A 16,253-nucleotide genomic window follows, 5' to 3' on the forward strand; every position below is an offset into this window, starting at 1 on the left:
AGAAGGTGACAGCCAGGCTTGTGTTAAGTAGAATCCAGGGTTGGATTGACGAGTTTGACATCCTCTTACCTTTACAGGCCGGGTTTCGCTCACACCAGAGCACAATAGACTCTATTAATTTACTGGCGAGTGGCGATCCTTAATGGAGGTAGAATATATGCCGCTTTTGTAGAACTAAAGTCGGCTTTTGACTTAGTCCCGCGAGCCAAGTTGTGGAGTGTCCTTGCAGAACAGGGAATGCCCTTGGACCTGCTGGCTTTTTTAATTAAACTTCATGATGCAAATTTTGCTCAAGTTCGCTGGGGCCAACAAGGCCAAGTGACAGATAGATTCCAGATCGCTAGAGGGGTTCGACAGGGGTGTGTACTGGCACCAACTCTATTTTCTCTTTATATTAACAAGGTGACCCAGTACTTTATGGACCATCCAACTGATGCTCCAACTTTAAATGGCAGGGAGATACCCCTGTTAATGTTTGCCGACGACACCCTGTCAATTTAAAAAACCCAACAAGGCCTGCAGAAGGCGATAGGGAGATTTGAGATGTTCTGTCGGGATTTTGGTCTCAAAATTAACGTAGACAAGACCAAGTTCATGGTGCTACACAAACAAAAAACTGTAAGAGGGAGAGTCACCATGAACGATTGTATACTTGAGCAGACACATGTTTTTACGTATCCTGGCATCACATTAGGCTCTAGGCTAAATTGGAATCCACACTTGGATCAGCTGTTACTTAAACACGCACAACTATCTGGTGCTCTGTTGAAAGAACACCATTTATCCTTTACGAAGCAGATTGCCCCTGTGCTAAAAATCTATAACGCACAAATTGCAGCTTCAGTTTTGTACTGGGCTGAATTATGGGGTTTTAGCAACCTAGCAGCACTTACGACCTCGCAAAATAAATTTATGAGTGGTATAACAGGTCTGCCTCAATCTACTCCACTAATACCGCTATATTATGATTTGGGAAGCCAGTTTTTAGAGAATGTGGCGCGCTTGAGACCAGTGGCCTACTGGAGGAGGCTCTGGGTCACCCCCAAGCTCACGCAGTATGCACAAGCCCTACTTGAGATCAGGGACGCCGATAGTGCAGGCAAAATTTCATGGCTAAGGCAGGTAAAGGCCATGTATACTGATATGGGCCTTATTTGGCTGTGGCAAAATCAGACAAATCGTGCATTCCCATCTCGAAAGGATTGGAGGGGGCTATATTGGAGTATGGTCACTATGAAACTATTTATGTCTCGGACGAGTCCCTCACTGTCAAGAGACTTTCTAGAGACCAACATGCATCTGACTCTGAAGTGTACTGGACCTTATTACGGTACCCAGTGATAGGACATGGTACCACCAATTTAGGATAGGTACCCTTCCTATTAAATCATTTAGTGGTAAATGGGGTACAGGTTCCTGCACGGAATGTCCGTTCTGCCCGACACAGTCAGAAACAATAGCTCATATTTTATTTGTTTGGCCAGTTTACAAGAAATTGAGGTTCAAATGGCTGAAGCCCGTTTGCCAGATGATGGGGATTACTTCAGGTACCGAAGCATTAAGGATTTTAAAAACAGATAGAAAGGAATCAACTATAATCGCGATCGCCAAATTTTTACATGGTATGTGGATGACCCGTGCCGACAGACTGAGTAATTAACATTGTCACTGGATTCGATAGGTCTACCACAATGGGAATATGTTTAATCCGCTTTTATTTAAATTCTGATTTATTGTACCATGGCCTGGGACTTTTGATATCCTATTGTGTTTTTAAATGTGTTTTACAATAACTTATTGTATATCTGTATTTATTGATGGAGCAATTATAGACTTATTTCTAGTGCCATTTTGCTATTTAATGAGGATGGATTGTTAAGTCATTATTGTTTTAAATGTATATGTCTTTTATGAATATGTATCGAATAAAGACTATATATATATAGTATTAAACATTATTTAAATGTATTTAATTTACATTATATTAATGCTATATATTAAAAAAATAAGATTTATATTTTAAAATATATAAATATTAAAAAACAATATTTCTGTATGTTTTTTAACAATATTAGCGGGGAACAATATTGTTTTCTATATATTTTTCTACTTACTATTAAGTATAGCCCAACACTATTTTTGTAATCGATATTATTGACAAGACATTTTTGCAGAAGGATATTGTTTTTGATCCGAGGATGTAATGGTGTTTTACTTGGTCTATGTGAATGGGTCAACTATTTTGACAGAAGCAAGAAACACAACACCAATAAGTAATATCAGTGTTTACAATGTCATGACCTTATGCTAATCTTGAACATATTTTTGGCTGTACAATGGAAAAGTGACAGTAGTAACACCACATTCTGGCTCACTAAAAAAGGCTACCTATTCTGAATTATTTGTTGCTGATCATATTAAGCATTTTATGCTTGCATTACGTACATACAATCCTCCATATAATACATAAGTTAAACTTGTTAAGTCTTACTTGCTAGCTCTTCGATGTTTTTCACTAATTCATCTTTATCCATGATGACCTGTTTCAGCAGTGGGAGATTCAGAAACTGCTCCAATAACAGGTCTTCCTGGTCGTTCATGTCTTTGAGCTCTGATGCACTGTAACATCAAAATAAACCTTCCACATAAGGTAAACAATTTTCCACTGTATGAAACCTGTTTAAATACACTTGGCAGATTAAAAGCTCTAATAAAACACAGATAGGCAATTTTACAAAGGTGGTGATTTGTTTCTGTAGACTGCACTTTGGAAGATATACGCTGGCACAAGCAAGTGATATAATACTCTCTAATCAGTGATGTGCATTCTACACATGTAAGCGGACATACAAAAAGGTATGTTATTCATGTACACTGGAAGCTTGCCCCTACTATCCTAACCCACATGTATTATCGTATTACTACTGTAAGTTAATTGAGTCAAACACTCTTTGTTGACATTGCTATGACATTCTAGTATGAATGTGAACCAACCACAACAAAGCGTACTCACATTTCTGTTCTTTTGAAGTCAGTAAGTGGCATACCAATAATATATTTCTAAACTTATTTAGAGCACATGCTACATTAGCATGTATTAGCTTTAGGCATAACGGATTATTATGTTCATCTTTCTGGCTATGTGTTTAATTCTGTACTGTAATTACAGATGAAGAATTCTTTTTTATCTTTCTACGCCATTTATGGAATTTCTTTGGTTCACAGAAAACAGCAGGATCATAAATTCAATTATGCTCCTGAGTACTCAAAAATGTACTACTTTACGAGTATTTGTTGCATCTTCAAGTCCACTTGTAATATTCTCCCTCTGTCCCAAATATTCTTATCTATTCTACATATTTTTGTATGTTATGTATGCAAAGGTTGCATACCATACGCAAACTTACATCTCACTCATATTAAACATCTATTTGATATTCTAAATTTCACCTTTTCTAGGTGGAAGTCAGACTTATGCCTGAAAAATAAACATAGTGAACCAACCCTGAAATAACGAAGGTCAGTACGTGTGCCAACTTAATCCGAATGGCAAAGTCAATAGGTTTGCCGCACAAAAGTTAGCCCATCGACTTTGTCAGTGCTTGTGTACCCCAACAGTGCCGAAGAACAAGCGTGGGACTTTCTTTTCTTTACCATCCATTTTTTAGCTGCTTTTGCCAGAGTTCGCTGTTCTGTGCGGCCAAGCCACTTGACAATATAAAAATGTCTGCCATCTTAGATTAGTAAACCAGTACTAGAATTTGTACAATACAATTCTAAGATGACTGTTATGTTTATAACCAGCCAGCAAGCAATGTGGCAGCAATTGGGTGTGAGATATAACAAAAGTATCTAAAAACTGGGTACTACAAAAAATAAAACCCTTTTTAGGAATCGTCTAACAGTCAGTGCAAGCTGTCTGTTTGCAAACAGACCTATTGTCAGATTACAGTGAGTTTAGAGCCTACCCACCGCTTACCATAGGTGGCTTTACTGTCACTCTTATTTGTTTGCTTGCGTGGGCGTTACTTCCCCCACTTGTGTTTGTCTCGCCCCTGAGGCAGGCCTCATTGCCTGTGTTCTTCAACTGCTTAATTTTGAAGCACTACTTTTTACTTTTTTGGTTAAGCTCTCATAAAAGTGCACGTGATTCAAGCTGTCTACCTTGTCCATTTCTCTTGTCCCCCTCCGCTTAGTTATAATAGCCACCTAACACACCAGAACCCAATTCTACAATGAGGACAATGGATTATTAATATTATTGTATTGCACAGACACATGTGTGGAGCGTTAGCCTTAGTGTATTCTTTTAATACTTTTGTCTAAGTTTTGTATTAAATTTTTCAGTCTTATCACAAAAAGAGATTCACACAGGATCTGCATATAACACTGCTATGTGTTGTAAGTGCTCCAATCGATCTTGCTTCTAGAGACCAATAGTTACAGATTGTTTTGGGGAAGCCCACTTGGCTTCCCCAGACATCTCCTTAACATCAACTTATCCATTAAAGGTTAAAGATGCCACCTTACGTCTGGAGCAGGAATACTTCCCAAATATTGTAACGGTGTTGCGGAAAATATATTTGAGAGAACAATAGCAGAGACACTTCTTTGTGTGTTAGCCTTTTTACAGTGAGCAACGTGATATTTGGCATACAAAATGTATTGATGGAGATTATCCTTCATCTAAGAGCACTCACGCTCCCATAAGTGAAGGATTTCTTTGCCTCAAAGTGGCTAAGGATAGAATAGCTAAAGGATAATCTTCACTTATGTGAACTCTGGAATTCTATAATTAAGAGAGAAAGGAAGAGTACAAGGAACCACTTTGACGTTATATATATTTTTTTAAGGCACTGGTGTAAATATTACCTGGAAATCCCCAAAAGACCTAGAAGAGGTAATAGTTACAAGATGTGCCATTCTCCAGGAGAAATAAGTTTAAAATGATAGACTAGCTTGACCAGGTTTTTCAGAAAAAATTGATCTAGAAGAAAGGTGGGCCCAATAAGACTGCCCCCTGAACTCCAGGAATTAAAAAAAATGTGCAAAAAAATTGAAAGGGTTTGGAGGAAAGATTTCTCCCCCTGCAAGAAACTGGACTATGAGGAAAAGATCTCCCTAGCCACCATCTCCCCAAGAGAAACATTTTGAACGGCGAAAAAATTACTCAAAGCCCCCCTCCCTCCAGATGTACCAGATATATCCGGCCGCCGTTGCAACGGACATGCAGATTATTTCTTCAATGAAATCCAAAATATTTACCTAATTTTCCCCTCAGATGATAGCAATATTAAATTCCAGCATGAGGATATTGGTCCATTAAAAAGAGATTATACCCTGGAGGCCACCCCCCCCCATAATCCAGGAATTGTTTCAAGCCATCTTGACACTTGTTAAAAGTAGGTTGCCAAAAGACACAGCTCCACCCAATATTTTGAAGCTGGCAGCGGAGATAGTTGCCCCGACCATCATGGACTAGATCAATGCCTCCCTCTCCTTGGATACGGTTACTCCCATGTGGAAAAGAGCAATGGTGAAATACCTGCTGAAAAAATCTAACCTTGACCCTGCTGTCCTGGGCAACTACCACCCTATCTCGCTCCTCCCCGTGATCAGTAAGATTGTAGAGAAACTTGTTAATTGTACACTCTCTTCGTTCCTGGAATCTCATGACCTTCTCCACCCCTCTCAAACTGGTTATCACCAGCGCTAAGGTACGGTTGTCGAAGAATCTAGAAAGATTCTTGACACAGGAGGGTCGTCAGCTATAATCCTCCTCGACCTTAGCACAGCCTTTGATACAGTTAACCACCGAATTCTGGTCCCCAGTCTTAAGAGGTGTGGGGGTGACAGGTATAGCCTTATCGTAGCTGTAATCCTTTCTGGAGGAAAGAGTTTTCAAGGTGTATCCCCTTATATTGTGGAGTTCCTCAGGGCTCATCCTTGAGCCCCACTCGCTCCGCTGGCAGATAATATGTCCCCCTTTGGCGTTCACATAGTGACATATGCAGATAAAACTCAATTGGTCGTAGCACTGAATCACTCTGACCAGGCGCCCAACGGCCTTTGTCTTGAGAAAGTCGCCAAGAGGATGAATCTGTCACATTTAAAATTGAATGGCGACAAGACTGAGCTTATGGTACTTGACAATCCTCTGTGCTTTAAAGCAGTCACAATGTGGTCAGCTTGTTTGGGCCCTGCCCCCGCCCCTAAAACCGAGTTAAAAAGCCTGGGTATCTGGCTGGATCACGACCTCAGCTTTAAAGTTCAGGCCAGGAAGGTTGTTGCCTCTTGTTATGGCATCCTTAGGATGCTTCGCAAAGTGCACCCTCTTCTTCCCTTCCAGGCCAAAAAGCAGATGATCCAGGCACTTATCCTAGCTAGGATAGATTATGGCAATGCCCCATACCTAGGCGCGCCGATCTCGGCAATTGTGAAATTGCAGTTTGTGCAAAATTGCGCAGCAAGGATGCTTATGGGGTTCTCAAATCGACACTCTGCAAGGCCCGCTCTGCATTCCCTCCACTGGCTCCCTATTCAGGAGAGAGTCAATTTCCAGGCTCTGTGTATCACCCATGAGTCGCTGGAAGGGAGTGGCCCACCAATCAATAATACAATGATTCAGCCATATTGGGTGAACAGGCAGCTGTGCTCAGATGAGCTCCACCTGGCAATTATACCCAGGATTAAGAAGGCCAGAAGTGGGGGCCGGCTTTTTTTGTATAATACCGCCAGACTTTGGAACTCCCTTCCACTGTATTTACGAAAGGAACCTAATCATCTGGCCTTCCGGAAACAGTTAAAGACGCGGCTCTTCCCCTAGGTGTTTGCTCTGCCCAGTTACCTGCGTCAGCGCTGGGATGCCTCCGGGTAGCCTTGCGCTATAGAAGTGCTGTTTCATTCATTCATTCATTCATTCATTCATAGAAGATGCTGTTATCAAGCTGCTCTTTTATCTGGCGTATCAAAATACAATGTGACATTTTCTCTTGTCCACAGCAGTGGGGTGCTTCTTCGAAGGAAAGGTGGAGACATGGAGGCATTGACAAAGAGGCAGTTTTTCTGGTAGATTCACTATGAGAACATCTATTGTCCTGATCTTTGATGGCAGCTCAGCACAACTGTGGGTGCTCACCTCTTCCTGTCACTGACAAGGGTCAGCAGATGATTATATGATGCTGGATCTGAGAGGGACAGAGTGCAATGCAGCCACTGTTAACTGCACATTTCCCAGAGGAAGTGGCAAAGTGTGAGCAGCAAATCTCTGTGTACATAGGCCAATGTGCGAGTGTGCATGAGTTAGCTTGGCATTACACATAAGTGTATATGAACATGTGTTCTTGGGGGGTGGGGTGTTTTGCTGAGCCATCTACATGAATGCAACATTGCAGCCCAGGCATACTGAAGCCATTTGGCTATCTCCTGAGTATATCTAAGTCCATCTTAGACATACTGTAGCATTTGTGAGCTATTGCTACTTACCCCTGACAAAATGGTGGTGGAAATCTCTTGCATACGATGGACATCTCTGGCACCCCATGATAATATATGGACATAAAGTAACAATATGTCCATGGGTGGCAGTGGTAATCTGCATGGCTTGTAACAGGCGACTGTCCTCACTCACATCCACCTCTGGTCTGATGGGATTACTGGACACCCCATCCGCCCCTTGTTCAAGGCACTGCGCTTTAGAATGCGGTTTGCACTACTTGGTACTAGTCTAGTCATCCAGGAGTGTGGCTAAACACTTGTGTTAACCCCCCCCCCCTCTCCCCCCCAAATCATCACCAGCAATCTTTTCCCCATGTGGGCAGCTCAGAAGCTGTGACAGCACGCCCTATCTGAGTGGCATTCTACAGCGGGATTCCACTGCAGGATTCGAGGATCCAGGGATTAAAAAATCTACCACGAGGATCCTGCATTCTATAAAAGCTTCAGGGTGCTTGATTTTCAACCTTGGTGATGAGAGAAAGCCTTTTCTTCGGGTAGTTCAGCCGAGTCCACCAGACAAAGGACGTTTTTGCTGAGTGCGAAAGGAGAATTCGATCTTCCCAATGTCCTGAGGATTGGTCCCATTTGTCCTCCAGATCCTGCTGTAGCTGTCTCATTCTCAATCTGGAGTTGGGGATGAGAAAAATGCAAGAGGCTATCGGCCCCAGTGGTGATGCCACTTGTCGTACTGATGGTTGATGTGCTTGAAGAAGGGTATTGCACTTCTGCTTCATTGATAACAGTCTTTAATCCGTACTCCGAAGGAAACACTTTTCCTATGCTGGAGTCTAGGGTGGCGTCCAGATAATAGAGAATTTGAGTGGGATGATGGACCGATTTTTCCCTGTTCACATGAAGGCCCATGCGGTGTACCAGATTTAGGCAGATCCGATAGTGGTTCCTCACCATTTGGGGGTACGAACCCTTCAACAGCCAATCGTCTAGAAACGGATACACGAACAGGCCTTGGTGATGTAAAGCTGCAGCAACCACTGCCATGCATTTAACGAATACTCACAGCGCAGATTTAAGTCCGAACTGTAAAACTCTGAACTGGTAATGTTTGGCGCCTACCGTGAATGTCAGGAACTTGCGATGACGTGGAGCAATCGGGATGTGGAAGTACACATCTTGGAGGTCTAACGAAAACATCCAAGCCCTTTCCGGCAGGTGCAGATATTTTTGATGCAGCGCCAACATACAAGACTTCTCCTTCTGGATGACCTTGTTCAGAGATCGAAGGTCCAGGATAAATCTGAATTTGTGTGTTTGGTCTTTTTGTGGCACAAGGAAATACCTGGAGTAGACTCCTTTTCCTATTTGAGCAGGAGGAACCTCTTATATGGCCAACTTTTGAAGAAATAGCGAAACCTCCCGACGTAGCAATATTAGTTTGTGAGGGTGTGATTTTACTGCAGGAATGTTCTTTGGGGGTGCACGAAAATGTTGTGCATATCCATTGCTCAGTATAATTAGCCCCACTGACCTTTAGTTATGGTGCAACACTCTGCTACATGACTTGAGATACTTCCTCCCAAACGGCGCTAGAGGAAGCAGAAAAATCATTGTTTGCCTGAGGTTTTTGTTGCGGTGGAGGATTTCTGTTGCTGTCCTCCTCTGTCTCTGGAGGATCTATGGCCTTGAAAATGTGACTTTGATTGTTGGAATTGCCTCAGTGATCATTGAGGGGTTTGAACACTCTGATGGTAGTTCTTGCGTTTGTAAGGCCAGTATAGGCACTTGAATTCCTTTTTTTCCCAAGCCTACAGACTTCAGCGTGTCCAGCTCTGCATTCTTCCTGGCAAACTCCTCATCGGTGTGGGAGCCAAAAAGAGAGCTGCCAGAGAAAGGCAGATTTATGATGCGTTGCTGGGTTTCAGGTTTCAAAGCTGTTAAACGTAACCAGGAAGACCTCCTTGCACATATTCCATGAGCATATGAATGCGCAGCCAGAAAAGCCCCATCCGCTGCTGTACTGATTGTTAGAAAAAGTGTTAATGTAATGCTCCGAAAGATCATCAAGGTTGGTTAAATTAGGGAGGCTGTAGTCTATTTTTAGTGATTGAGGTTATCAAAGTAATGTTGAGGTCTCTCATATTGCGAGTCATTTGTTTTGCTTTAAGAAGTTGACCCTGCCTACCCAGTCTCTTGTCTAGGATGAGGAAGGGAATTTTAAAATGGTCAGACCAGTCACAGGGTAGGATTGCTCCTATTTGCATGAAGTTGTCTTTGGCAATGATGAGGTCTAGAGTGGCGCTTTATTGTGAGTAGGGCCTTTACAGAGCAGCGAGAAATTGAGGAAAGCAGAAAGAAGATCAATAGTCCTTTCTGTACAATATTTTACACATTTCTTCCAGCAAGTTTATACGGTCTCAGTAGAGGTATGCCTGGCTGCCAAAATCACATCGCAGACTTCAGGAGGAAGATTGAATGTTGTCAAATGCCACCGCTCAGTCTCCAGATAAGAAGGTGTAGAGTTGACAGGTTCGAGTGGAGGACCTCCCCTGCTGCTGTGACAGTAGATCCTCCAGAACGGGCAGCCTGATCGGAGGTTCAATGCTCAGCTGGAGAAGCTTAGGATACCACACTCTCTGAGCCCAGTCCTTAGCCACAAGAATGACTTCTTTAGCACTCTGGACATGAGTGATATTGGCGGAAATGCATAATTGAGGCCTGAGCTCCACTTAATATGAAAAGCGTCGCCGAGCGAGTGACGTCATGGAAACTATAGAGCTCAAAACTGCTGACATTGTGTGTTCTCGGCAGAAGCGAACGTATCTAACCAAGGCTCTCCCCACTTCTGAAAGAGACCTTATGCCACCTCAGGATGGAGATACCATTAGTGAGCTGCTTGGCATAGACAGCTGAGTTTGTCTACCCTAGAATTCAGGGAACCTGCCAGGTGGTGAACCACCAGGGATATGCCCTGCTGTTGGAGCCATGCCCAGAGACGCAAGGCCTCTTGACAACCCCCGCCGTGTTTGTTGCACTACCACATGACGGTGATGTGGTCTGTAAACACCTGAGCCAGCTTTCCTTTGATCAAAGGGAGAAAGGCTTTTAATTAGAAAAGCTCGGAGCAACAGCAACATGATGTGGAGTCCGGATTCCGCCTGAGACCAGAGTCATCTGATATCCATCTCTCCCAGATGGCCACCCCATCCCAGGAGTGACACATCTGTCACTATGGTGTGATCTGGTTGGGGAAGGGAGAGGGGTCTGCTTCTGACCCAATGTTGGTTAGTCAGCCACCACTACAGATCCTGTGCAGTTCCTTCCGAGATCTGGACCATGTCGGAGAGATTCCCCTAATTCTGAGCCCACTGGAGTTTCAGTTCCCTCTGCAGAGCCTGCATATTCCATCAGGCATGTGTCAATAGCAGGATACAGGATGCTATGAAGCTCAGCAGCCTCAGAGTCAGTCTCACTGAAATCCAGGATAGAGGCTGAAAAGTGTCATAGCCAGAATATCCTGGTCTCGTAGCATGGGGATAGGCCCGAAACTGCACTGTGTGCAGAACAGCTCAGATGAAAGGGAGCCTCCGAGAGGGAGTCAAGTGTGACTTTTACACGTTGACAGTGAACTCGAGCTAAAGCAGGAGATTCGCTATGGTCTGGAGGTGGGAGAGGACAGTCTGGGGTGAGCTCGCCTTCAACAGCCAGTTGCTGAGATAGGGGAAGACTGGAGCCCTGATCTGCACAGATGAACTGCGACCACCGCCATCGCCTTGGTGAAAATCTGAGGGGCTCTGGTAAGGCCAAAAGGGAGCACTGTGAAGTGAAAGTGCTTGTGGCAAACCGTGAACCGCAGGTAGCGACAATGGGCAGTTAGGACGGGAATGTGAAAATAGGCGTCCTGCATGTCCAACGCTATCATCCAGTCTCCTAGAGCAGACAAGACCTGAGCCAGAGTTAGCATTTAGAACTTTTCCTTTTTGAGGAAATAGTTGAGGACTTGCAGAGCTAGAATAGGACGAAGGTCCTTGTCCTTTTTCCGGACCAGAAAGTAGTGGGTATAGCAACCACAGCTTACTTCGGACCCTGGCGCGCTCTCTATGGCTCCCTTGGCCATTACAGTCCGGACTTCCTCCTGAAGCAAGTTCAGGTGGGCCTCCACCAGCCGGTCTGAAGTCAGGGGGGTGGGTAGTCTCAAAGAGTAGCGAGTAGCCCTTCAGACTTCTGAAGAACCCACTTGTTCGATGTGATGTTTTACCCGAGGTAGACGTGATGGCTGATCCTACCAACAACTGGCCGCCCATGATCTTGAAGGGCCAGACTAGGAAGGTTTAGAGGCAGCAGGGTGAGGATTGGAATACGGGACCTCTGGCCGTGTGACCTACGGGGCCGAAAGGAGCCGCCCCCATGGCCATGCAGAGGTTGCTGAACTTGCGGAATATTGTGGCTGGTATATGGCTGGCACAGCTGAAAGCCCTTTCCGTGGCCAAGAAATGGCCGAAAAGCAGACGGGGTAACGTGAGGTCACTGGAAGGTCCAAGGCCTTGGACGTAGCCTGCAAGGCTTTAAAACGCTCCAGGGCCATGTCTGCATGGTGTCCGAAAAGACGGGTTCCATCAAAGGGCATGTCCATGAAGAAGAATCAGGATTATCCCACCCGGCGAGAAGGATTTCTCTTTCTGGATCCCACCCGGGGCACAAGTACAAAGTTTATGATAATGTACATTATTAATGCATGCTCTAAGACTCGGTTGATGATGTTTTCAGAAACAGATCTTTAAGGATTGTATCTGTACATGGAAACGTAGATCCAGCCTAACTCCCATATTTGGTCATAGGTGCAGAAGGAAAACAGCAGGACCAGTGAGAAATAGATGGAGGCTTGACTCACGCGACGAAAGAGGGAGATTACAGTCAAGGAAAGTCTATATCAAACAATCAGAGTCCTGGATTGGCTACTCTGGCGGACAACAGCTGTGATGCTACTGGTTGTGATGGGAGAGTTCTCCCAAGGACTCATGCAACTTTGAATTTTAAATGTTTTTCTTTATGAAAAGAAAATTAAAGTTGGTTTCTTCGCTCTTTAAAAAATAAAATAAGTTTAAATCATATGTTTTTATTAAAGGCTGTTAGTTAATAAAACAGTAGAGAGTTCAGCATAATCCTCGCCTCCGTGTCCGTAACAGAATTGAAACTTTTCTACACAAAAGTTAGGAACAATTTGTATTCCTCATACCAGTCCATTTCATGCTCAGGCAGGTCTTGAAAGGATCCAGTGACCCCTGCAAATCTTCCTCCATTCCTAGCCCCTCAAACTAAGGCTGAGGAATCGACCCAGCATCCAAAGATGTCAGAATTGGAATTGATGGTGCCGATCCGGCTCTGAGTCATCAGGGATAAGAATGGGGCTGGCTGCGTCGGAAGTCGTGCAAGACCCGGCGCTGAGGAAGGTTGCAGGAGCGCGACCGGCGCCGGTCCGGATCCACCACTGGATCCATTTGGTGGCATCAGTGCCAGAGCCACCGACGCGGAACACAATGGAGTCCCCTCTTAGCCTCTGTAGGCGCACCAGGAGGGTCAGGTCACCCAAATAGGAGGCAAATGGTGTCATAGAATTCTTTAAGCTGGGCTGGGGTTGCTGTGGTTCCTGGAAAGGGAGGGAAACATGTGACAGACACAGGTGCAGGTCCCGCCAAACGAGGGCTAGGGCTCAATGACTCCTCCGTCATGTCGGCCAACGGACAAGGAGAAGTTGAAGTGCGCTTGGACTTCTTGTTTTTCTTATGCCTCTTATTTATTTTGATTTATGTTAAACACAAGCTATTTTGTCTGCACTTCAGGTGCCCCGTTCAATAGTGATGTATTGTCTGTTTCTTTTTAAAATTGCTATAATAATGTGTGTTTAAATTATATTTTAAAATTGTAATGGTGTGCAATTTGGTTAGGTGGCGATATATCCTGTTCTCTTACAGGAATAATAATAATAAAATTAATGGCACGTAAAAGGCTTATTTAAAAGAATATCACCAGCAACAGTCAAGTTAGAGAACTTTTTCTACATATTTTGTTGTAAACATGGTGAGCACTTTTAGGTGGATGCAAATTTCTTTACTATTACTTTTTTGTGCAGCATATGATTGCACTAAAACATTTAAAATGTGCCCATAGCACTAGACTGTCCAGTCAAACCTATTGGCTTTGGCAATACTTATTAATTGTGTTCTTGGAATCCCACACACCCACACGGATATTTATTAACAATTAATGCTTATGAAAAACACTTGGTAAACAACACCATGTTCCATTAAACATACTGAAGCAGGAATGAGTAGCATGAAATGTGAGAAACATCTAGAAAGTATTAAAAAGGTTCGAAGCCTACCCAAGAGGACAACATACAGGATCAGATGTTGTTAATCAAACAATTCAATAATGAGCTTTTGTCAGGCAACTAAAGGCAAGCAGCTATAGTGGAATTTCACTGCACCAACGTTCAGTCCATTTTCAGCTAATGACAATGGGAACTAAAGGAAATTAATTGTCTCTACTTGAAGTGGATCACTGAGATACCAAGCTACAAATTGCTCCCACCTGCTCAAATAAACTGTCCTACATTGAGAGTATCTACACACTGGCACAATCTCCATAACTTGAGTTTGGAGTTCATACAAAGATAAGGCTACATTCTCAAGTTACAGTCCTGTAAATTTAGCACTGGGAGATTAGGGAGAAATAACCAACCCTGTTCTGCGTATGAAGATTCTCCACTAATGTAAGACAGTATTAAAGTGCAAAACTCAGGTGCAAAAAGTCCTGCTATCATGGCACTCTGGCACAGTCCGGGTTCATCACATGAGCCTAGTGAAAATGAATCTTTTGAACACATTCTTAAGAGGAACTGGTGTACATGAGTAGTGCATTTGCAAACTCTATGGTAGAGACAGGGCATCTCCAAGTAAAAGTTTTCTCTGCGATCCGAGGCTTCAAAACAGACTGCATTTCCTATTCCTCCCAGTGGGAAAGAGATCAATATCCTTACATGCCTCAGGAGTGGATGAACTGATCTGGCACTTCCAATTACAGTCCCAACTCTTGATTGGTGGAAAACAGTCTGATGGAAAAAGCCACTTTTATGGTTGCCTTTCCTGACAGATAGGCAGACAAATTCCAGGCCATAACAGCTCCATCTTTTTGCCCCAAAGCATGTCTATTCTGCCTGGCTTGTGAAGGTAAAAAACAGCATTTAGACTTTAGCGATCTTCAAATGCAGCACAATGACTGAAAGCAAATTGATAATGTCATTTTCTATAACAAGCCAAAGGTAATTCCATTCTTGCATAAATGTTGGCAAATTGAAATAAGCATTCTGCGGGTCTGGAGAAAACATCCAGTCTTGTTCTTGAAGAGCCTGCAGGCCTGGTTATATTATCAGCATACTCAAACTTCTCTTGCTTGATAAAATTGTTTAGTTGTCCCAGATCAAACATAAACCTTATTCTTTCCTGGTGATGAAGAAATATATGGAGTAAAACCATTTTCCAATCTCTGCTGGCAAAAATGTCAATCTAGTTTGCATAAAAGACAATCTATTTCATCCACATATTTGGGGGCGGGGGGCTGTACCCTGACCAGAGACTCGTAAGTTGTTAAGCTCAAGGTTTCATAGAGGACGACTATGCTTGTTTCACACCTCAGCTCCTATGTTGTCAAAATGTGTTCTGTTGAGGAGGGTGGTACTCTCAGGCAAATTGGTGAGTGTAGCCCACACATTTCCTTTATTTGTGACAAGAATGTTTTCGGGGCAAGGTTAAACCCCATGCTCGGGTACAAGATAGCTGTTTAAATTTGTTCAGTAATAATCAGGCATGCTATGTTAATTATTTTCTTATGTGTGTAGACAGAATTTACTATATATGCATGCAATATTCTTTAACGGTAAACCCACATATAGCCTCAAATGTTCAGCAAGTACATAGACATGAATGTACTACTTATGTATGTTTGCTTGCTATACAAATCCCCATTTACGTATCAAAACAAATACACTGCCGAAGGCAAGGGCCTTTAACAAGGGAGCAGACCTTTACTGGTCAGTAGAGCCCGCTACAGCAGGTTCTAAGGCTATTAGAACATGTTCTTTTTTAGTTAAAAAAATACATTAAGACAAAATAAGGCACAAGTACATAGCATAATAAATTAGTAAACAATCAACAAATAAGAATAAAAGGAATAAAAGGAAAAACTGGATATAAACAATTGTTACATCAGAATTGGAAATGGGGTGGGTTGGAGTGAATGGTTAAAAGATTAATACAATGTGTACAAAAAATAAGGTAGCAATACTAAGCACAATCTGATAATTGTGATATCAATAAAAGGAAAGTCAAGGAGGTTGAGAAACTTCTTGTTGACTAGGGGATCGAGAAAAAGAGTGCCTAGCGTTAGCATCAAGGAACATTGTAACAGGTGACCATTAGGTCAAATGTTTCATAGAAATAAAAACAGGATGCACATAGGTCGTATCTAACCTATGATTATGACAAACAGCATTCCACCATGCTGGGAAAGATAGTTTAGTAAAGTCTTCTCAATTCTTGGTAATCTGCTGAAAAGCAACCGCAAGTAGTAAATCTAAAATGTTCACATTAGATGAAAGAGAATTCTACTCAGGAGAGAAACTACCCAAAAATAGATTGCCAATGAAAAGGGAACTGAGGAGCAAAGAATTGAATTAATCAGAAACCAAACTTCTTTAAAAAAATTATAAACATAGGGGCAGGTAATAAGCAAGTGTTTTAAAT

The 16,253-nt window shown here is 42.9% G+C and overlaps 1 protein-coding gene across 2 annotated transcripts in view; it reads right to left on the reverse strand.

Annotated features, from left to right (window-relative positions):
• The window catches only part of VPS37A (VPS37A subunit of ESCRT-I), a 391,970-nt gene that overhangs the window by 262,563 nt on the left and 113,154 nt on the right, over nucleotides 1-16,253 (reverse strand). For both annotated transcript variants that reach the window (XM_086962586.1, XM_086962587.1), the window contains exon 7: nucleotides 2,492-2,619. In XM_086962586.1, the coding sequence (XP_086818712.1) occupies nucleotides 2,492-2,619 (128 nt within the window). The remainder of the gene's footprint in view (nucleotides 1-2,491; nucleotides 2,620-16,253) is intronic.

The sequence above is a fragment of the Lissotriton vulgaris genome, chromosome 3_1 (assembly GCF_964263255.1).
Source record: "Lissotriton vulgaris chromosome 3_1, aLisVul1.2, whole genome shotgun sequence".
Taxonomy (NCBI): domain Eukaryota; kingdom Metazoa; phylum Chordata; class Amphibia; order Caudata; family Salamandridae; genus Lissotriton; species Lissotriton vulgaris.